Genomic DNA, 22,852 nt, shown 5'->3' with positions numbered 1-22,852 from the left:
ATTCCCTAGCCGACTAGGTGAAACATCTGTGCTGTAAATCGTGGATAAGAGCGTCTGCTAAATGACTAAAATGCATAATGCTTTAACACTGTCCACTCGGCCTTGTCATGTGACTGTCCTCCACTCAGATCACTGGCACTGTAGAGATTATTATTATTGTGCAATAAAGGGAAGTAGCAGCCTACCTGTGGTTAAGAATACATTATGACCCTTGCCATCTTGAAAGAAACCTCATCCAGCTCAAATGTGGTCCCTGAGCAATCAGGGTCGGATGGTCAGTGTGCAGCCTGGTCTGCAATACCCCCTGTGTTACGTGAAGGCGCCACACTCCACTAACAGTGGTTTATCAAGACTTCTCATTATTTTGTGACACCGACTCGTCCGTCACCTGACTCATCTGAACAAACTGTTTGGATTCATGACGATCCGTTAAGTGGGAAGACGTAAACTCATATTGACCCCCACAAGACCAAGATTAACAGAACCTGCAGTACTTGGTAATGAACCAATAACCTTAGCTAGCTACTTAGTAGTGCTGTGATCTGATCCAACAGCTAACGTTACTCCTCCGTGGTCGTCTTGGTATTATTGTCTTGAAGCAAAAATAGTTTTACGCCGCCTAAACGTGTGTTGATTTGCTTGTAAATTACCATCAGTGGCGCTAGCTAGTAGTATTAACTAGCCACAGTAGCTGTGTTAGCTTTGTAAAACAGGCCTCTTTTCGTGCAAATCTGTATCACGTTTGCGTGATTTTAGATAAGCTAACTAGCTAGCCATGTTAGCCACACGAATATTGGCTACCGACTTTGAATCAGTAGGCTAGTTACTTTTTTTTTAGCTAACTAGCAACATTTAGCCAGCTAGCTAGCTAACTACTGTGTACATTGCGTGGGTATTTAGCTAGCTAGCTATAAACTGGCGCTTCAAATTAATAGTTTTAAAAATGTCCTAACTAACGTTAACTAAGAAGCCAGTGCAGTGTGAAAGTTAGGAAAAGAAACGAACGTTAGCTAGCTAGCTAGCTAGCTCCGCTAATCGGCTGTGGCGCAAACTACAGTATTGGCTCTGGCCAGCGGTACTAGCCATTCAAAGTGATGTTAGCTAAAATAGCTAGATAAAAATATGCAATTCCAAGTCAACAACTTTATTATCCATACGACTAGTCGTGTGGCTACACATTTAGGCATGGTAGCTAGGAAACGTGAGTAGCTAAGTCAGTCATGTAGATATTAAAACGCTGTTAATTTTATTTCCAGGTTTTCACCGGGGCATTTAATTGTTCCCTGGGAGGTGTTTTGACTCTGACATTTGCCTTGTGTGGCTCAGCTTTGGTCTGATTTGTTTGTGCTTTGGCTGGGGTGAAGAACGCCGATGGCTCTCATGGATAAGCATAAAGTCAAGCGACAGAGACTTGACCGCATTTGTGAAGGTCAGTATTAACGTACTTTTCTCCAATTATCATGTTAGGGACTGACAATGCACGTGTACAAACTTTTGTAGTTAACAGCTGGCTATCTAAGGATTCTTGGACATTTTCATATTTTCTCCAATGTAGAATTGGAAATGACATACATAGGTGATGGACACCATATATTTGTGCTTGACTTCATTATGTCAGACAGTGCCATATAGCGCCATACGACCAAAGATATAACTAATCCCCTTCTGTCCCTGATACAATTATGGCTGACCCTGTAAAACAACACATTTCATTGCAACTACCCAGTGTATGTGACAACACTTGAAAGTGTTATACTCCTGTCTAATCTGTGTTGGGAAGGGTTGTAAAATAACGGAGTCAATAACAGATCTAATTCCATAAACGGCAAAAGAAGGAGGGTGCCTGTGGACCTACTTACTTCCTGTTGCCTTTGTCAAGTCATTACTGGCAGTTTAGATTACATTGATAACAAACATGAGGCTGTATCGTATATGTTTGTATGCAGTGCATTGCACTGTTTTCCTTGCATCACACACCTGCTTCTAGGACAGTCTTGACTTTGGCTCATGCCACTGTCAAATCTTGTGCCTCCATAATAATAATAATAATTTATTAAACTTCTATAATGTACATTTGCATTTGAGTCATTTAGCAGACGCTCTTATCCAGAGCGACTTAAGGTAGTGAATGCATACATTTCATACATTTTTTCCCCGTACTGGTCCCCCGTGGGAATCGAACCCACAACCCTGGCGTTGCAAACACCATGCTCTACCAACTGAGCCATGTATGTAGTTGTTATTTCTACGGTTAATGTGCTACCTACAGATTTCTGCTGATACACCAGTCACTTAAGGGCGCTCACATATGCAGTCAAAAATACTGCCGTATTAACACAATTGTATTTATTTCTATGGCTATCCGTTGGTGCCAGTGTTCTCTCGCCGCTGGATAGGTAGAGTGCAAATGGGCATTTAAAAAAATAAAATATTACCATGTAACTGAACAGAGCTCTACTTTCAGTGGTGGAACTGTCAGGAATGTGATTTGTGAAAGGCACATTTGTTCCAGTTGCACTTATATACGCTTAAAGTCATTTGAGTTACCTAGATATAATAAAATAATGACAAATTGCTCGGTGCTTTGTCCAGTGTCCAAAGGATACTGGCAGAGAGTGGCTGTGGATTAGGATTTTTAGAATTTTCCCATTTGACGAAATTGAACTCTTGGTTTATAATTGTGGAACTAGTTGTGATATCAATGTGAATGGCCATTCAGCTCTTCCTGACAGTTATTTGACTGCAAATGTGTAGTGGATGGCTAAACTTGTATTGTGCAGTGAGGTCACCTTTCTGAGATTGAAATAGTTATTTTTTTCTCTTAATAACTGACTTGCCTAGTTAAAAACAAATTCTTATTTTCAATGACGGCCTAGTGGGTTAACTGCCTTGCTCAGGGGCAGAAGACAGATTTTTACCTTGTCAGCTCAGGCATTCGATCTTGCAACCTTTCGGTTACTAGTCCAACGCTCTAACCACTAGGCTACCTGCTGCACCACTGTACTGGTATTGATGATGAATGCATTTGTTTGGTTGTGACGTGTTCAAACCCCAGGTCTGCTGTGGCAGGGATACAGTCTCTGTTACAGTGGTGCAGGTGACTGCTGGGTTTGCTGCGGAGGTCCCACAATAGCCTCATCTTCCATAATGAGCATCCACCTGAATAATATCCACAGAAATATTTTTGGGATAGTAGGATTTTTATTTGACAGGGATGATTGTAATCCTGTACTTGTGTTTATTTAATTGGCTATGTTTTTTAATTTTTTAATTCCACAATAGCTTTTAGCTTTTTATGCACTATTTAATATGAATCTAGTATCACGTAGCAGCTTATACAGTCAGTTCCTTAGCTACTGTTGACCAGTCAAATCAATGTTGCATGAGTGGCCTTTTGATCATTTCACAATGTCATTCATTTGTTAGATTAGTGAATTAGTACGTGCTTGCTGAATTTGATCTTCTAAAAATGTTTTATTTGAATAGACTGGCCATAATCATTTACCTTTTCCTTGTTTTTCCAGCGAGCAATGTACCACACTGGCTCACATTTCTCTTTAAAAAAATAACATGGAAATTGCCTCTACTGCACACTACCCAACCTAGCCTCTCAATGCTAATAAGCTTAGTTTTGGTTGGCTATGGCTGAATTGTTCCTCCCTCTGATTGGAGCAAGGGGTAGGTTGAAGGAGGAGAGTTTGCCTGGGATTGTGCCAAGCGAAAGCATTCTGACAGTAACTGTAAGTGGAGAAGGAGAAGAAGAAAGGCTGGTCAACTGCAGCATGCAAGGTTAGGATGATGAATGTCTTTTGTTTTCCTACAGTGCGATAACGAGAGGGAGGGAGGGAGGGAAGGAAGGAAGGAAAGGAGGAGGAGGTGGGGTTAGATCGATAGGACAGAGGAGTACAAATCTGCTATTTTGTTTTGTATGATTTATATAGGTGATTCGCCATCCCGGTGCATTTTTGTCCTTGGTATTTTATAGTATTGTGAGAGTGCTCTGGAGCCTGTGTGGCAGGGGGCAGGGTGGGGTACTGCAGCATTATCCCTCACCCCTCCCTGCGAGCTCGCTTACCCACAGAGTGGCAGGCGGACGGGGAGAATGAATGAGCGCTGAATGAATAGCATTGTGTGCATGGCCCTGCTGCTGGTCGGACCAGGCTTTCCACACACACACACACACACACACACACACACACACACGGTCACACAGTCACATGGTCATACACTCTGCCAGACCATATGGTGCATGTGTGTTGCCAGCTCCGCTCTCTTTCCCTGTCGAATGTGCCTTTCTCTCCTTAGGTTAATTTGAATTCATGTCTTCGTCTTTTTTGTCCAGAAAGAAGTAGGTCATTTTTGTAGGTTTGTTGAACACTCCTTTTGCTATGCAGTGTGTTTTCTAATTCTGCTCCAATCCCCTGTGAAGATTTGTCAGGCTAGTTCCTCATTACTGCTATGTTTTTCATGTTCTGGATCAGATTAGAATGAGCCAAAAAGCAATTTCTTTGTCCTTAACTTGTCTTTTTTAAAAGATGAATGAAGGAATCTTTTGGACGACAGAGCACTAAGCTGTACTATATATGTGTGTGTAGATAGATAGAGATATCTCTATTGACAGTCACAATGAGTGGTGTGGTCTGTGTGTGTAGTGCTGTTGCTTTGAGGATTGAATTCTCATGTTCATCTCTTTATTAAGTGCCATCAATGTCTCTAGGCTGCTCTATGATTATCCTTAGCTCTGAAGAAATCTTAGGTCCACATAAGGCCCGTTGTGTGCCTTTTTATAAACATTCTGTGAGGGTCATGTGACACTCTCTCGCTTTAGTTGATACACTTGCCACACTTTGTATTGTCCGGTTGGGCTACTGTCCATTCACTGTTGCCCAATTTTAGATTGTTGGTGTCACTGTCAATACAACACATTATTAAGATTGAAAAAGTCCATACATCAATGTGTTAATTGCTAAACGCATGCAATCTCTCATAGTTCTTGGGGGAGGGTAAACTAACTTGTTTTTTTGTTGTTGGCTAAGGTAATGTTATCTCTTATAAATGAGCTTGTTCGTTTAGGCTCTTTGTGTTTTCAGCGGTCACTACTTGGGACTCTGGCATCAAGATTTTAGAATTGCACTATTGGAGTGGGTTGGCATTCTCTGCCCTTCAAGTAATAATACTGCCCTTCAAGTAATAATAATTTGGTGGGTGCATGTATTTGTGCTATTTCACAAATGCAATAGTACAAGTGGCTCTGCGGGCAAAGGCACTGCATCTCAGTGCTAGAGGTGTCACTATAGACCCTGGTTTGATTTCAGGCTGAACTTGCAAAGTCTACTCAAGCCTGGGCTCTTGGTTATAACAAGTGATGAAATTATACAATGTATCAACATCGCTTGCTCCTCATACGAAAAAAGATTGCAGTTAGAATGCAGTATAACTTCAGTATGGTGCAAATACTGCGTCCAAAATAAGTTAATTTTTACTGCAGTAAGTTTGCAGTACATTGCAGTTATTTTGCAATTACTACGTTTAAAATACCACAGTTGATTGCAGTTACTGCACTTTTTTTACTGCAGTTTCAAACCTGCAATATTTTGTAAGGTTATGCACACTGCTCCAATGTAACAAATGTGAACATCTAACACATCTAAGGATCCCGAGTGGCGCAGTGGTCTAAGGCACTGCATCTCAGTGCTAGAGACGTCACTACAGACTCTGGTTCGATCCCGGGCTCTACTATGTTTTTGCCTCTGCTTAGCTCTATTCAGTTTCTTTTTATCCTAAAAAACTATCTAGCCCTTGCCGATGACAAGCATACCTATAACATGATGCAGCCACCACCATGCTTCATACTCAGTCATGTGTTGTTGGATTTGCCCCAAACATAACACTATGTATTCAGAACAGTGAAGTTAATTTCTTTGCCACATTTTTTCAGTTGTGCCTTATTGCAAACAGAATGCTTGTTTTGGAATATGTTTTATTCTGTACATGCCTCCTTTCCTCTCTGTCATTTAGGTTAGTATTGTGTACAATGTTGTTGATCCATCCTCTGTTTTCTCCCATCACAGCCATTAAACTCTGTAACTGTTTTAAAGTCACCTTTGTCCTCATGGTGAAATCCATGATCGGTTTCCTTCCTCTCTGGCGACTGAGTTAGGAAGGAGGCCTGTATCTTTGTAGTGACTGAGTATATTGATACACCATCCAAAGTGTAATTAATAACATCACCATGCCCAAAGGGATATTCTACATCAGCTTTAAAAAACAAAACACAAAAAAAAACCATCTACCATTAGGTGCCCTTCTTTGTGGCATTGGAAAACCTCCCTGGTCTTTGTTTGAAATTCACTGCTCGACTGAGGGACCTTACAATTATCTGTATGTGTCGGGCACAGAGATGAATTAGTCATTCAAAAATCATGTTAAACACTATTAATGCACACAGAGTGAGTCCATGGAACTTATTATGTGATTTGTTAAGCAATTTTTACTCCTGAACTTATTTAGGCTTTCCATAACAAAGGGGTTGAATACTTATTTCAGCTTTTCATTTTAAAATAATTTCTACAAAAATAATCTAAAAACATAATTCCACATTGACATTATGAGGTATTGTGACTCAATCTCAATGTAATTCATTTGAAATTCAGGCTGTAACAAGGGGTGTGAATACTTTCTGAAGGCACTGTATCAATATCACATACATACTGCATTGACAACTGTTAATGCAGTTTGTATCTCCCAGCTGTGAGCCATGTCTATCTTTGCTAATTTAGGTTTCTCTCTAATTGATGTTTATGAGATGTGTGCGCTTTGTAGTGATAGGGCAGGCTGTGTATTGTTGCAGAAGGGCAGGGCAAATGAAGGTTATCATAACTCAAAAGAAGCCTGTGCCTCCAACCCCACCCTTCTGCTGGAGGAGTCTGCCCTGTTATGGGGGTTGGAGGAGTCTGCCCTGTTATGGGGGTCGGAGGAGTCTGCCCTGTTATGGGGGTCGGCGGAGTCTGCCCTGTTATGGGGGTCGGCGGAGTCTGCCCTGTTATGGGGGTCGGAGGAGTCTGCCCTGTTATGGGGGTCGGAGGAGTCTGCCCTGTTATGGGGGTCGGAGGAGTCTGCCCTGTTATGGGGGTCGGAGCAGTCTGCCCTGTTATGGGGGTCGGAGCAGTCTGCCCTGTTATGGGGGTCGGAGGAGTCTGCCCTGTTATGGGGTTCGGAGGAGTCTGCCCTGTTATGGGGGTCGGAGGAGTCTGCCCTGTTATGGGGGTTACGGGAGTCTGCCCTGTTGGTTGGGGTTGTATTTATTATGGATCCCCATTAGCCCCATTAACTCTTCCTGGGGTCCAGCAAAATTAAATCAGTTTATACAATTTTAAAACATTACAATACATTCACAGATTTCCCAACTCACTGTGTTCCCTCAGGCCCCTACTCTACCACATATCTACAGTAATAATTCCATGTGTAGTGCGTACGTTATCGTGATTGTGTTGCTTCCATAAGGTGTGTATTTTTTTTATATACATTTTTTGTCTGATTCTACTGCTTGTATCAGTTACTTGATGTGGAATAGAGTTCCATGTAGTCATGGCTCTATGTAGTACTGTGGCTTCCCATTGTCTATTCTTGACTTGGGGACTGTGAGGAGTCCAAAACCTCTTGTGGCATGTCTTGTGGGGTATGCATGGGTGTTCAACATGTCAGTACCTCTCATAAATACAAGTAGTGATGAAGTCAATCTCTCCTCCACTTTGAGCCAGGAGAGATTGACATGCATATTATTAATATTAGCTCTCTGTGTACATCCAAGGGCCAGCCGTGCTGCCCTGTTCTGAGCCAATTGTAATTTTCCTAAGTCCCTCTTTGTGGCACCTGACCACATGACTGAACAGTAATCCAGGTGTGACAAAACTAGGGCCTGTAGGACCTGCCTTGTTGATAGTGCTGTTAAGGCAGAGCAACGCTCTATTATGGACAGACTTCTCCTGACTGGGGCAGCAGTCTAAGGCACTGCATCTCAGTGCTAGAGGTGTCACTACAGACCCTGGTTTGATCCTAGGTTCGATTCCGGGCTGTATCACGACCGGCCGTGATCGGGAGACCCATAGGGCAGAGCACAATTGGCCCAGCGTCGTCCGGGTTAGGGGAGGGTTTGGCTGGGGTAGGCCGTCACGAGATTCCTCCAAAGGTCTCCCAGGACCAGTTGAAAAAATGTATGGCAGTATATATGGAGGCTGTTTTAGTGCCAAAAATAAAGGGTTAAATACAAGTAAAAAAAAACCATGTTCTTTCTTATCTCTGTTATAGGACAGACACATCAGAACAAACTTCCTTTATTTATTTTGGGGGGGGGACTGTTCTATGTAGTGAATCTGTTATTCAGTGTGTTTGTATGGGCTATTACTTTAGCCCACAAGAGTCTAAGCCCCGTCTAACTGTCTTTTTAATAGGCTATTTTGTAATATTTTTTAATGGTTTTATTTTTTATACTGGAAGTTTGATATAAATGGAATTGTATGACAGTTAGACCGACTACATGATCACATTTCTCTGTGTGATTGAATTGTATGACAGTTAGACCGACTACATGATCACACTGCTCTATGTGATTGAATTGTATGACAGTTAGACCGACTACATGATCACACTGCTCTATGTGATTGAATTGTATGACAGTTAGACCGACTACATGATCACATTTCTCTGTGATTGAATTGTATGACAGTTAGACCGACTACATGATCACACTGCTCTATGTGATTGAATTGTATGACAGTTAGACCGACTACATGATCACACTGCTCTATGTGATTGAATTGTATGACAAAGCAGTGTGATCGTGTAGTAGGTCTATCTGATCCATCCATTAAAGGACACAAGTGATACACCCTGGATAAAGATCCAAAGAGTGTGTTTTTTAATTTTTAAGTCTTGTCCATTTTATGTTGATTTGTATAGGCATTCGCCCCCCGATTTTGAATGGGCCGATGCACCCGCGCCCCCTAGTGGCACTGTTGGATGGTCGCGACTGCACCGTGGAGATGCCAGTCCTGAAGGACGTGGCCACGGTGGCCTTCTGTGATGCCCAGTCCACCCAGGAGATCCACGAGAAGGTAACCAACCTCTAACTATCTGGTTCTCCTCTAAGTCTGCACTTTTTAGCGAGGGGAAATGTCAGCATCGTGAACACGTCTGCTAAGTACCTGTGGATGTATTTCAAGGCCTACCTTCAAACTCCGTGCCTCTTTGCTTGACATCATGGGAAAATCAAAAGAAATCAGCCAAGACCTCAGAAAATAATTTGTAGACCTCCACAAGTCTGGTTCATGCCTGGGAGCAATTTCCAAACGCCTGAAGGTACTGCGTTCATCTGTACAAACAATAGTACGCAAGTATAAACACCTTGGAACCACTCAGCCATCATACCACTCAAGAAGGAGACACGTTCTGTCCACTAGAGTTGAACGTACTTTGGTGCAAAAAGTGCAAATCAATCCCAGAACAACAGCAAAGGACCTTGTGAAGATGCTGGAGGAAACAGGTACAAAAGTATCTATATCCACAGTAAAACGAGTTCTATATCGACATAACCTGAAAGGCCGCTCAGCAAGGAAGAAGCCACTGCTCCAAAACCGGCGGGGAAAAAAGCCAGACTACGGTTTGCAACATGGGGACAAAGATCATACTTTTTGGAGAAATGTCCTCTGGTCTGATGAAACAAAAATAGAGCTGTTTGGCCATAATGACCATCGTTATGTTTGTCGGAAAAAGGGGAAGGCTTGCAAGCCGTAGGACACCATCCCAACCGTGAAGCACTGGGGTGGCAGCATCATGTTGTGGGGGTGCTTTGCTGCAGGAGGGACTGGTGCACTTCACAAAATAGATGGCGTCATGAGGAAGGAAAATTATGTGGATATATTGAAGCAACATCTCAAGACAGAAGCAACATCTCAAGACATAAGTCAGGAAGTTAAAGCTTGGTCACAAATGGGTCTTCCAAATGGACAATGATCCCAAGCATACTTCCAAAGTTGTGGCAAAATGGCTTACGGACGACAAAGTCAAAGTATTGGAGTGGCCATCACAAAGCCCTGACCTCAGTCCTATAGAAAATTTGTGGGCAGAACCGAAAAAGCATGTGCGAGCAAGGAGGCATACAAACCTGATTCAGTTACACCAGCTCTGTCAGGAGGAATAGGCCAGAATTCACCCAATTTATTGTGGGAAGCTTGTAGATGGCTACCTGAAACGTTTGCCCCAAGTTAAACAATTTAAAGGCAATGCTACCAAATACTAATTGAGTGTATGTAAACTTCTGACCCACTGGGAATGTGATGAAAGAAATAAAAGCTGAAATGAATCATTCTCTCTGCTATTATTCTGACATTTCACATTCTTAAAATAAAGTGGTGATCCTAAGACAGGGCATTTTTACGAGGATTAAATGTCAGGAATTGTGAAAAACTGAGTTTAAATGTATTTGGCTAAGGTGTATGTAAACTTCCGACTTCGACTGTATAGAATCGTGTACTCTACATATAGAATTGGCACCGAAGTATCGTGAGGTTCCCTGGCAATTCCCAGCCCTACTACTTACCCATTCTCTCCCTGTTGCTTAAGGTGCTGAATGAAGCAGTGGGCGCCCTGATGTACCACACCATCACTCTCTCGCGGGACGACCTCGACAAGTTCAAGGGCCTGCGGATCATTGTGCGAATAGGCAGTGGCTTTGACAACGTGGACATCAAGGCCGCGGCTGAACTAGGTTGGCTACTGGATCATTACTTCGCTTCACCTCCCTCTTTCTCCTACCCCTCCAGTGGACCCGTTTACACCCCTCCAGACGACCCGCTACACCCCTCCAGACGACCCGCTACACCCCTCCAGACGACCCGTTACACCCCTCCAGACGACCCGTTACACCCCTCCAGACGACCCGTTACACCCCTCCAGTCGACCCGTTACACCTCTCCAGTCGACCCGTTACACCCCTCCAGACGACCCGTTACACCCCTCCAGTCGACCCATCCATCCACCTTAATATGTATGAGAACTAACCACTGTGTCCTTTGTGCTCTGTCCCCCTCAGGTATAGCTGTGTGTAATGTGCCTGCCACGTCAGTGGAGGAGACAGCGGACACCTCCATGTGTCTGATCCTGAACCTTTACCGCCGCGTCACCTGGATGCACCAGGCTATGAGAGAGGGCACCAGGGCTTCCAGCGTGGAGCAGATCAGGGAGGTGGCCAGCGGCGCTGCCCGCATCCGGGGAGAGACGCTGGGCATCATCGGCCTGGGTGAGGAGGGAAATGGATCTTGTCTTAGCAAGGGCTCTCTGCAAGTGTAGTCACAAAGGCCGTTGTACATTGAAAACATTAAGGACACCTGTTCTTTCCATGGCAGACTGACCATGTGAATCCAATTCTCGATGTCACTTGTTAAATTATTTTCAATCAGTGTAGATGAAGGGGAGGAGACAGGTTAAAGAAGGATTTTTAAGCCTTGAGACAATTGAAACGTGGATTGTGTGTGTGCCATTTAAGAGGGTGAATGGGCAAGACAAAAGATTTAAGTGCCTTTGAAAAGGGTATGGCAGTAGGTGCCAGGCGCACAGGTTTATTTCAAGAACTGCAACGCTGCTGAGTTTTTCACGTTGAACAGTTTTTTTTATTGTAATTATTATGGGTGGTCTCACAGGTCATTTCAATGTATATTTAATGCAAATCATTTTAGTTTTCTCAGAGTCAGTAAGTGGTTTCTCTCTCCGCTATTCCATCCTTCAGTCTGAGCATACTTTTGTTCCGCAGGGCGAGTGGGCCAGGCTGTAGCACTGCGGGCCAAGGCCTTTGGCTTCAGTGTGATATTCTACGACCCCTACCTGCCAGACGGAGTGGAACGCTCTCTGGGTCTGCAGAGAATGGCCACCCTGCAGGACCTGCTCATCCACTCTGACTGTGTGTCACTGCACTGCAGCCTCAACGAGCACAACCATCACCTCATCAACGACTTCACCATTAAACAGGTATAAGACACACACACAGGTGTGTGCCACCCACAACACCCCCATTATCAATGATTTCACTCTCAAACTCAATGAACAAGTCACCCCTCATAACCTCAAGTCTTGAGTGTATCTCCGTTCTCCCCAATAATGAGATCATGTGTATTGGTTCTTGTTGTCTGCATGGCTTGCTTTGTGATATCTAACCCATTCCCTCTGACTGTGATCTCTGTGCAGATGCGCCAGGGGGCATTTTTGGTGAACACGGCGCGAGGGGGCCTGGTGGATGAGAAGGCCCTGGCCCAGGCACTGAAAGAGGGCAGGATACGGGGTGCGGCCTTGGACGTACATGAGACGGAGCCCTTCAGGTCAGCTTCCTCCCAGCCTCCTCCTCCTCCAACTTATAGCCCAGCCATTTAAGACTTGAAAACAATAAGCGTTTTAAAAGTTGTGATTCTCTGTATAAACACCACTTTGTACACTCTCTTAAATCTGTTTATCTCTCCAGCTTCTCTCAGGGCCCACTGAAGGACGCTCCCAATCTGATTTGCACCCCCCACACATCCTGGTACAGTGAGCAGGCATCCCTTGAGGCTCGGGAGGAGGCAGCTAGAGAAGTGCGCCGGGCCATCACAGGTATTCAGTTATGCAAGCCTCAGGGTGTAAGACATAATATTTATAGGCACAAATACACCAGGTGTGCAGAGTGAACAACCGTCTAGCCATGTGATACTTGGCACAGTAGTCTTTACCATTGTGGTGATATAGTTTGTATTACAGCACAAAGAACCTTTTCAAGAGTTGTCATTGCTCATTTGATCAGTTAGCTTCACTGTTGTGATGGTTTTCCCTACAGGACGCATCCCTGACAGTCTGAAGAACTGTGTGAACAAGGAGTATCTGATGGCAACACCCCAGTGGCCTGGTGTGGACCATGGGGCCGTGCACTCAGAACAGAACGGAGCTGCAGCTTACAGGTACAACTAGACTTAAGCACATGTAGGTAATATATAAATGATCGTATGACAACTCCAGGTATTGATTTGAATCTGGCTTGTGTTCTATGACCTTTAGAAAGCTGTTTTAATTCTTCTGACTCAACCCCTCATCCACAGGTTCCCTACTGGTCTAGTGGGAGTGACAGCAGGAGGCCTGACAGGGGCAGGCGCTGCAGTGGAGGGAATTGTTGCAGGAAACCTGGCTATGGCACATGGGATTGCCCCCATGTCCCGACCCCCCCACACCCCATCGCCGGGGCAACCCTCTAAAGCAGAAACGGACAGAGACATGCCAACGGACCAGTAGCCCCCAACTGTCCCCAATCCCCCCTCTTGTCCACAACATTCCGTCGTCACCCTTCATGTTCATTCAAGCTTATAGACACTGGTATTGAGGTCCATTCTGACCTGGCTTTTGTCCCGTCCTACAGAACAAATTCCTTCAGGAGGGACAGAATCCTCCACTCCCTCCACACATCCTGTTTTCTCTCATCCAGAATGCAATAAGTGGATTACTCAAGGATTTTTTTTTTCTTTTTTTCCCAGTTTGCTTTTAAACCCCTCTGTGTCTGACGTTCATGTGGCTCAGTGGTTTTGTAAATTAGTCCTTTGTGGAGACCTGTTCCAATATTTTTCCTGTGTTTTATGCTTTTGTTATCTCATTTGCTGTTTGACATGCTATAAAGTGAGGCATAAGTCTGGAACGGTATTGAACATTAGAAAAAAAATCCCCCCACTACTATTTGTTCACAAACCTTACAAAGGATTTTCTAATGTCGGACTCTACATTTAGTCATCACAATAAAAGTGTGGCTCTTTTTTTTTTTTTTTTTTTTCCACATTTTTTTTTTTAGCTTTTTGACATAAATTGAATAATATCACATTATATGCCTCTGCTGATAAAACACAGAAATATGTACAGTATATTTCTGTGTCAAGACCACCACATACAGTTGTGGCCAAAAGTTTTGAGAATGACACAAATATTAATTTCCACAAAGTTTGCTGCCTCAGTGTCTTTAGATATTTTTGTCAGATGTTACTATGGAATACTGAAGTATAATTACAAGCATTTCAAAAGTGTCAGGCTTTTATTGACAATTACATGAAGTTGATGCAAAGAGTCAAAATTTGCAGTGTTTGACCCTTCTTTTTCAAGACCTCTGCAATCTGCCCTGGCGTGCTGTCAATTAACTTCTGGGCCACATCCTGACTGATGGCAGCCCATTCTTGCATAATCAATGCTTGGAGTTTGTCAGAATTTGTGGGTCTTTGTTTGTCCACCTACCTCTTGAGGATTGACCACAAGTTCTCAATGGGATTAAGGTCTGGGGAGTTTCTTGGCCATGGACCCAAAATATCAATGTTTTGTTCCCCGAGCCACTTAGTTATCACTTTTGCCTTATGGCAAGGTGCTCCATCATGCTGGAAAAGGCATTGTTCGTCACCAAACTGTTCCTGGATGTTTGGGAGGAGTTGCTGTCGGGGATGTGTTGGTACCATTCTTTATTCATGGCTGTGTTCTTAGGCAAAATTGTGAGTGAGCACACTCCCTTGGCTGAGAAGCAACCCCACACATTAATGGTCTCAGGATGCTTTACTGTTGGCATGACACAGGACTGATGGTAGCGCTCACCTTGTCTTCTCCGGACAAGCTTTTTTCCGGATGCCCCAAACAATCGGAAAGGGGATTCATCAGAGAAAATGACTTTACCCCAGTCCTCAGCAGTCCAATCCCTGTACCTTTTGCAGAATATCAGTCTGTCCCTGATGTTTTTCCTGGAGGGAAGTGGCTTCTTTGCTGCCCTTCTTGAGACCAGGCCATCCTCCAAAAGTCTTCGCCTCACTGTGTGCAGATGCACTCACACCTGCCATTTCTGAGCAAGCTCTGTACTGGTAGTGCCCCGATCCCGCAGCTGAAGCAACTTTAGGAGACGGCCCTGGCGCTTGCTGGACTTTCTTGGGTGCCCTGAAGCCTTCTTCACAACAATTGAACCGCTCTCCTTGAAGTTCTTCATGATCCAATAAATGGTTGATTTAGGTGCAATCTTACTGGCAGCAATATCCTTGCCTGTGAAGCCCTTTTTGTTCAAAGCAATGATAACGGCATGTGTTTCCTTGCAGGTAACCATGATTGACAGAGGAAGAACAATGATTCCAAGCACCACCCTCCTTTTGAAGGTTCCAGTCTGTTATTCGAACTCAATCAGCATGACAGAGGGATCTCCAGCCTTGTCCTCGTCAACACTCACACCTGTGTTAACGAGAGAATCACTGACATGATGTCAGCTGGTCCTTTTGTGGGAGGGCTGAAATGCAGTGGAAATGTTTTTGTGGCGATTCAGTTCATTTTCAAGGCAAAGAGGGACTTTGCAATTAATTGCGATTCATCTGATCACTCTTCATAACATTCTGGAGTATATGCAAATTGCCATCAAACAAACTGAGGCAGCAGACTTTGTGAAAATTAAAGTGTCTTTCAACTTTTGGCCACGACTGCTCTTATAACCTTTTTCTTTTTTTTTTCGTGATTAAATGTGTAGATGTTCTGCACATTGTGGTTGCTAAGACTAGCGTGACGACGGTCTTCATACTTTCCTATTTCTTTTTTTTATGTTACCTTTTGGATATGAATAGAACATGAAAACAATATTATCTTTGTCAAGTCCTCAAATTATCTATCCTCTTTAGGTACTCCGGTATCGTCATTGTCGTCGTCCCCCAACAGTGTTTGCTGCCATTGACACTCATTTTAGGGTTTCATCTTGTGTTATTACTGCAGGCGTTGAAACTTCTGTCACCCATATGGATTCCACAGTTGCTGTCGATCTCAAATAGACTAGAGTAATCAGTCTTCAAGGAATTTTTGTATGTCACTCTTAAAGGGAAATTTCTAAAATGTTCAACTTCATATTCATCTCCAGGGTTGGGGAGTAACAGATTACATGTAAGCGATTACAAAAAAATAACATGTAAACTGTAATCCATTACCAGGAAAAATATTCTAATCAGATTAGATACTTTTGAAGAACTAGATTACCTCGAGGATTACTTTTAAATTCAGAAAGTATGTTTGTGAATTTTTTTAGGGGGGACACTTCTGTTGTCTCAATGACATTCAAATCAGCATCGAGTCTGACCACAAGTCAGAGACCTCTATGATGACACGTGTTTGATGGATCGCGGGAAAAGAGCAGGAATATACTTTTTTTTGTAAACTACAGTCCAAGCAATGTCTTCCAATGGTGCGACTGCTGTCGGCATCCAAAGGTTATCCAATTTGAGTAAACGCAATCATTGTTTTTGATACCAGTGGACAGCCAGTGAAAAATGCTCACATGCATAGTGCGAATCCCAGCCTATGGAATGAAAGTGGGTATTTTATTGCGCCATCTAATTCATGCTAAAAAAAAAATCCATAGGCCTAATGGACACATGCTCAAACTCACACACTTTTGATAGACTTAAAGGGGCAATCTGTAGTTGCTACATCAGTTATTTTATATATATATATATATATATATATATTCTTGAAGAATATAACTTAGAAATGCCTCATGAGTTTAGTTTAACTGTCACACCCCATGAGAACCCAAAATATAAGCTTGTTTTCCTCCAATGTTTGTAAACATTCTAAATGTAAACACATACTGTATATCCTCATAACATGGTTAAAATAAGTTTGATATCATGGATGGTCAGTCCTTGCATCCATAGCTCTGTCTATTAATCTGAGACTGGTTACATTTCTCAAGGCCCATCCCTCAGCTTTTTACCAAAACAGAGGAGGGGCAACTGTTTTGTTATTGTTTCATATGGATTTGCCCTTTAAACAGCTGCATATTGTCAAGATATCAAAACGTCAACCAAAAGGTAAACAATAGGCCTATAGCAAATGCAGCATATGGCATTCATTTTTCACATGTAAATAGCACTTTTCAGTAGTGCTGAAAGCACGCCGTTCCATGAGCGCAGCATTTATTTTTCAACTCGAATCATTGAGCCCAATCAGTCCTCCATGACAACAAAATCATAAACAACAGAGTAGGGCTGGCTAATAAGTCCTATTCTTGAAGATCAAGGGGTGTAACATTTATTGGAATGACTGGAATTCTGATAGACTTTGGTTTAAATGTAAAGATATAATTTAATCGTATTATTATTATTATTATTATATGTAGTAGAAAGCGATGGGTTAGAAGAAGCCTACATAACCAACCCATAAAGTAAAATGAAACATCCATATATGGCCAGCTATGTAAACTTTAACAATGATTTATCCTGCAATAGATGTCGTTTTAATTGGTAACATACATTTGTGTCGTCTTCTAATGACTCTTACGGGGAAATCTAATCTAAAAGTAACTGAATGTAATCAGATTAGGTAATCCAAAATTACATTACTGATGATGATTTTGGACAGATAACTGTAACGAATTACATTTAGAAAGTAACCCTGATCATCTCCAGACCCACCACAACATCAACATAAGTGAAAATTGTGTTTTTCTATGATCTGTAGAAACATAGACCAGATGTGTTTCCAATGACAGCATCGGTGTCCATTGTGTGATTTTTAAATAATTATGATTAGCATTATCTACTAATTTATTTATCCAGGCAAGTCAGTTAAGAACAAATTCTTATTTTACAATGACAGCCTAGGAACAGCAGGTTAACTGCCTTGTTCGGGAGCAGAACAACAGATTTTTACCTTGTCAGCTCGGGGATTCGATCCAACAACCTTTCGGGTACTGGCCCAACATTCTAACCACTAGGCTACCTGCTGGTTACTGCCCAACATTCTAACCACTAGGCTACCTGCTGGTTACTGGCCCAACATTCTAACCACTAGGCTACCTGCTGGTTACTGGCCCAACATTCTAACCACTAGGCTACCTGCTGGTTACTGGCCCAACATTCTAACCACTAGGCTACCTGCTGGTTACTGGCCCAACATGCTAACCACTAGGCTACCTGCTGGTTACTGGCCTAACATTCTAACCACTAGGCTACCTGCTGGTTACTGGCCCAACATTCTAACCACTAGGCTACCTGCTGGTTACTGGCCCAACATGCTAACCACTAGGCTACCTGCTGGTTACTGGCCCAACATTCTAACCACTAGGCTACCTGCTGGTTACTGGCCCAACGCTCTAACCACTAGGCTACCTGCTGGTTACTGGCCTAACATTCTAACCACTAGACTACCTGCTGGTTACTGGCCCAACATTCTAACCACTAGACTACCTGCTGGTTACTGGCCCAACATTCTAACCACTAGACTACCTGCTGGTTACTGGCCCAACATTCTAACCACTAGACTACCTGCTGGTTACTGGCCCAACGCTCTAACCACTAGGCTACCTGCTGGTTACTGGCCCAATGCTCTAACCACTAGGCTACCTGCTGGTTACTGGCCTAACATTCTAACCACTAGGCTACCTGCTGGTTACTGGCCTAACATTCTAACCACTAGGCTACCTGCTGGTTACTGGCCTAACATTCTAACCACTAGGCTACCTGCCACCACTAATTGGTTAATTATGTTATTGGAAACACTTATTTTCCTTCTTTTTTTCATATATATTTTTTTTTTAACTACAAAACATAGAATAGCGCCATTTTCACATATGTTGATGTTGGGGTGGTGCTGAAGATGATGAATATGAAGTTGAACATTTTAAATTGAACTTTAAAACACATTTTCATCGTAGCAAAACGAGGTCACAACCATAGAAATATTACTAAGGCGGTAGGAGCCCAGTTGATGTTGGTTCAGTGTAAGGCCCTGACCACATGTGGAACACACTATTCTGGTTGTTTTCAGCTTTTGAGTGTGAACCTGGGGCTTGCTGCTGTGTGGTCATGTGTGTTTGCATCTGTGGCTTGGTCACATGAGTGTTCACAACCACATTCAGAACATTTTGAAGACCGGAGGACAGTGGTTCATTACTACTATATTAATTAGAAAACTGTTTAGATGTGGCTTAATTTCTTAATCTGACAGAATTGATGCTTGACAGTGAATCCCTGGCAGGGATGTCCAATCTGTTTCCTGACTGTCAAGGTAAGTATAAGAACAGAGGAAGTGGAAAATCGAGTACACTTTTGGTTGTGTATTTAGCATAGCAGTGTGATGTGGATAAGGAAAGTCCCTATGTTGTATAAAGTCAGAGATCAAAATATGCTAGTGGCAAAGCCCTAACACCCCCAACAGTCATTGAAAATCAAGGGAGTTTATAGATATAACACTGAGCCAGGCACAGCTTTAGAGTTGTGTGTGTCACTGGAGAGGGGATGTGTGTGTGAGGAGAGTAGGCTATTCAAACCCAGGCAATTCTGCCTAAGGTGGGCAGCCTCCTATAATTTCTACTTGTAATCGGGTCATTTACAACTGGAAAAGCATTGGAACGGAGTTCTGCCATCTTTGGGCACAATGAGCTACAGAATTTCAAATCAACCCCTGCTCGTTATGGTACACTCTGGCCAAGTATAGGGAAATACCTTAGTTGACCTCAATGCTTTGTGGTTTTTAAGTTGTTGTCTGGTGGTATGTCTTGCTCCTTGTGGGAATTAATTAGAATCCAAAATATTTTATAGAGATGAGAATGTTACTTGCTTTGATGGAACAATAACAAAATAAATAGTTGTCCTTGCCTGTTTCATCAATCAAGTTTTATCATTGATTTACTTGTCTTATTGAGAGAGATATCAAATCTTTAGAAATGGAATCAATGTGGTTCAAATGTGATGTGATCTATGCCTGGATAATTTACATTACAACGTACACAAATGTCATTGTGTGCATTAGGTTATTTTATTTCATGTTTAGATGTCATCTCCATCAGACTGCAAAATGAGGAAAAACCCAATACATTTGTAACTAGGATTTATTCTGAACTTTTTAAATAGAAACACGTATTTGTGATGTTAGCTTATACAATAAAGTATTTTAATAAAAAATTCCTGTTCCTCCGAAATGTTACAGGCATGGCAATGCATTTTGATTTTATAATTTCTTTTCATTTGGTTTTGGTCTCAGATGATTCATTGACAATGTTTAAAGCTTCACATGCAGTAATTCAAGTTGGTGTGTATGAATTTTTGCATTTGAAAAGCTCCTGTCGCAGCCATCCTGCACAGTACACCTGCGGATTTCAAAAAGCCTTACTCGCGCGCTCAAACGAGTGTTTGGAAGAGCGAGGAGAGCGTCACCAACGGATTTTTTCGGAAACATGACGGTTTCCCTCACATCTCATAGCTAGCTCGCTAACGTTAGCTACATTTTACCCTATTTTTTTGTGAAACATTGAAGAAAAGGTAGTTATATATAGAAGATACAAACGAAAATGTCTTGAATTCAACATCTGGTACGTTTTTATGATGAATATTAGATTACATTAGCTAAAGAAAACTAGTTAGCTAACGTTAGTAAAACAGATGGATAAATCCTGGTTTTCTGCCGGATTTTTACAGATACCATATCAACCGTCCCTTGACAATGGGTTTCGAGGAAATGTACAATATCAAGGATGAATGCCCGACAACCGTTTTGAAAAAAAATGAGGTCAACATCATTTCTCCGAAACAGAACATTGTACGATTTTGGAATTTATTCATCGCCCTAACATCGTTGGTGGCTGTGACAGTGTCTTTATTTGAGGTAGGCTAACGTTGTAAAATATTTTTGTAGCTATGTTGTTGTCAGTGTGCAGCACTGCTGTTATATTGGATCACTCCAATATGGTATCCTTCCGCGCGACAGGACACATTTAGAGTAAGGATTTCAGATCAGTCCAGTGTACGGGGTAGTGCTGAGGCTGCGGTTGACCACCTTAAATACTTCCACCTGTTAATTTTATCGGCTTATTCCAGAGAGTATTTGCTTAGTAAGAGCTTTATGTTAAGAGTGTAAAAACGCAGAAGTATACCCGCAGCTATTCAATAGCTTGGAGCAGCTAGCCTCTCCATCAGGGTGCTCTGCTGTCCCCCCCACTCGGTTTGGCTCATGTCAGCTATCTCGTTTGGGTTTTGTCCCTGTTTTTATTACTTGTGACAGTGTACAAACCTTGGCGATACTCTGTTTTGTCGACCAGTATTGCGGCACTAAGGGGTTGTCTGTGTGACTTATCTGTTCACTGTTCCCTTGGAAACTCACATCTCAGCTGTATTACACTAAGGGTTTGTGTGTAGCTGTGTGTACTATAGTTCTGTTGCACTACTTTACAGTACAGACAGTAACTCTCCTGGTTTTCCTTGGATATGTACTTTTCTGATATACACTGCGGCATTGCACAGTGTGTAGCTGGGTTTACTATGTTTTTTTCTGTTGCACTACTTTACAGAACAGACGTAACTATAGTAGTTTCCATTGAAAACTCACATTCCAGCTCTATTTGATTTTATTTTATTTGGATCTCTTTTAGTCCCCATTTGGACTAATCTTCCAAGAGTCCTTAAATATTAAAATACAATTTATATACGAACACATTTTCACATATAACACACTATTAAATAATCAATCTAAAAAATATGAATTCTTCATCTACTGTAATCCCACAACATTTCTGTGTATTATATTTAAATTGTTTTAAAATAATGTTTACATTTATATATTGAAAGGTTTCTGGTTTGCTCAGTTAATTTATTCCATTTCTTTATTGCTCTAAATCGAAATGTTCTTTTGCCTATTTCTCTTTTCTGTCTGGATAACGCATAGATGGTGGACAATCTATTCCTAGTATTTACGGAATGTCTGTCTCTTACCAACTGATTACCGTTGTGAATTGTACTTGGCCGTTTTAAATGATGTATATTATGAAATAAAATAAGCATGTTTTTTTCAATTATCTTGTCGATTGATGACCAACCAAGAACATTGCATATGACTGCAACAGAAAAACCATATCTCCACCGTAAAACAATCCTTGCTGCTTTGTTCTGTGCAATCTGCAGCCTCCTAACTTCACTTGATGATGCATTTCCCCAGACCACAGAACAGTAGTTCACTTGACTCTCAATTAAAGCTTGTGTTATTTGCTTAAGATTTTTTCCTGGTAAATATTTAGCTACCCTTCTGATTATGCATGCTGTTTTAATATTTTTTTTTTTACATAGATTAGTTATTTGAGATGACCATGATAAGCAGTTGTCTAGCTGCACTCCTAATAGTTTGGTTTCTGCCACTTCTTCAATTTGTACTCCTCCCATACTTAATTGTATCCCATGCTGTTTTGGCCTTTTCCTAGTGGAACAGACCAACATAACTTTGGTTTTCTTGGTGTTTAAAACAAGTTTATTCTGGCAAACCCACTCCCTAATATTCTCCAAATCTCCTTGTAAAGCTTGCTGTACCTGTTGAACCGATTGTCCTGCTGCATAAATTGTAGTATCATCTGCAAATATAGTAGCTTGAGTTCCAGCTAGGGCATAGGAAAGGTCGTTGGTATATATTAAATAAAGAAGTGGCCCAAGGCAGCTGCCCTGCGGTATTCCACAGTTTAAAGCATGAGGGGAAGAAAATGAACCATTGATATAGGTGGACTGTTTCCTGTCAGTTAGATATGACTGTACCCAATTCAATGCTACCTCCTTAAAACCATAATGCATTAATTTTGTCAAAATTATCTCATGATCCACTAAATCAAATGCTGCACTGAAATCTAAAAATAGTACCCCCACAAACTTGCCATTATCCATAGCATTGAGCCACTGGTCATTCATGTCAACCAATGCAGTGGTAGTGGAATGATTTTTGAGATAAGCATGCTGATTGGCTGTAATCAGATCATTATTTTCCATGTACTCCCATATTTGTCTACTCACAATACCCTCCAATATCTTACTGAGTG

The 22,852-nt window shown here is 42.1% G+C and overlaps 2 protein-coding genes across 9 annotated transcripts in view; both read left to right on the top strand.

Moving 5' to 3' along the window:
* The first annotated feature begins 298 nt into the window (after positions 1-298).
* On the top strand, positions 299-13,734 carry LOC115153938 (C-terminal-binding protein 2-like). 4 transcript variants are annotated; one of them, XM_029699641.1, is made up of 11 exons: positions 299-497; positions 1,365-1,429; positions 3,673-3,789; positions 8,959-9,113; positions 10,621-10,765; positions 11,090-11,296; positions 11,807-12,021; positions 12,238-12,368; positions 12,509-12,636; positions 12,857-12,977; positions 13,116-13,734. In XM_029699641.1, the coding sequence occupies exons 2-11, from the start codon at positions 1,372-1,374 to the stop codon at positions 13,303-13,305; spliced, it is 1,467 nt and encodes a 488-aa protein (XP_029555501.1). In that variant the 5' UTR covers positions 299-497; positions 1,365-1,371; the 3' UTR covers positions 13,306-13,734. The 4 variants fall into 4 exon arrangements, with proteins under 4 accessions (XP_029555501.1, XP_029555500.1, XP_029555502.1 ...); XM_029699640.1 differs by having other exon boundaries at positions 1,257-1,429; XM_029699642.1 differs by lacking the exon at positions 3,673-3,789 and having other exon boundaries at positions 303-497; positions 1,257-1,429.
* Positions 13,735-18,459: 4,725 nt separating this feature from the next.
* cngk (cyclic nucleotide-gated potassium channel) overlaps positions 18,460-22,852 on the top strand; it is a 36,774-nt gene continuing 32,381 nt past the window's right edge. For 4 of the 5 annotated variants that reach the window (XM_029699634.1, XM_029699636.1, XM_029699632.1 and 1 more), the window contains exon 1: positions 18,460-20,664. In XM_029699634.1, the coding sequence (XP_029555494.1) occupies positions 20,503-20,664 (162 nt within the window). In that variant the 5' untranslated portion in view covers positions 18,460-20,502. The remainder of the gene's footprint in view (positions 20,665-22,852) is intronic. The other variant, XM_029699633.1, reaches the window with a different exon arrangement.

Source organism: Salmo trutta, chromosome 19 (genome assembly GCF_901001165.1).
Source record: "Salmo trutta chromosome 19, fSalTru1.1, whole genome shotgun sequence".
In the NCBI taxonomy this organism is placed as follows: domain Eukaryota; kingdom Metazoa; phylum Chordata; class Actinopteri; order Salmoniformes; family Salmonidae; genus Salmo; species Salmo trutta.
This window is presented reverse-complemented; position numbering and strand designations above follow the sequence as displayed.

Bases quoted from the DNA above. Each gene is read 5' to 3' on its own strand.
- LOC115153938 (XM_029699641.1), top strand. From the start codon at position 1,372: ATGGCTCTCATGGATAAGCATAAAGTCAAGCGACAGAGACTTGACCGC. The intron at 12,369-12,508 runs GTCAGCTTCCTC...TTATCTCTCCAG, and splicing joins CATGAGACGGAGCCCTTCAG to CTTCTCTCAGGGCCCACTGA. The intron at 12,637-12,856 runs GTATTCAGTTAT...TTTTCCCTACAG, and splicing joins AGTGCGCCGGGCCATCACAG to GACGCATCCCTGACAGTCTG.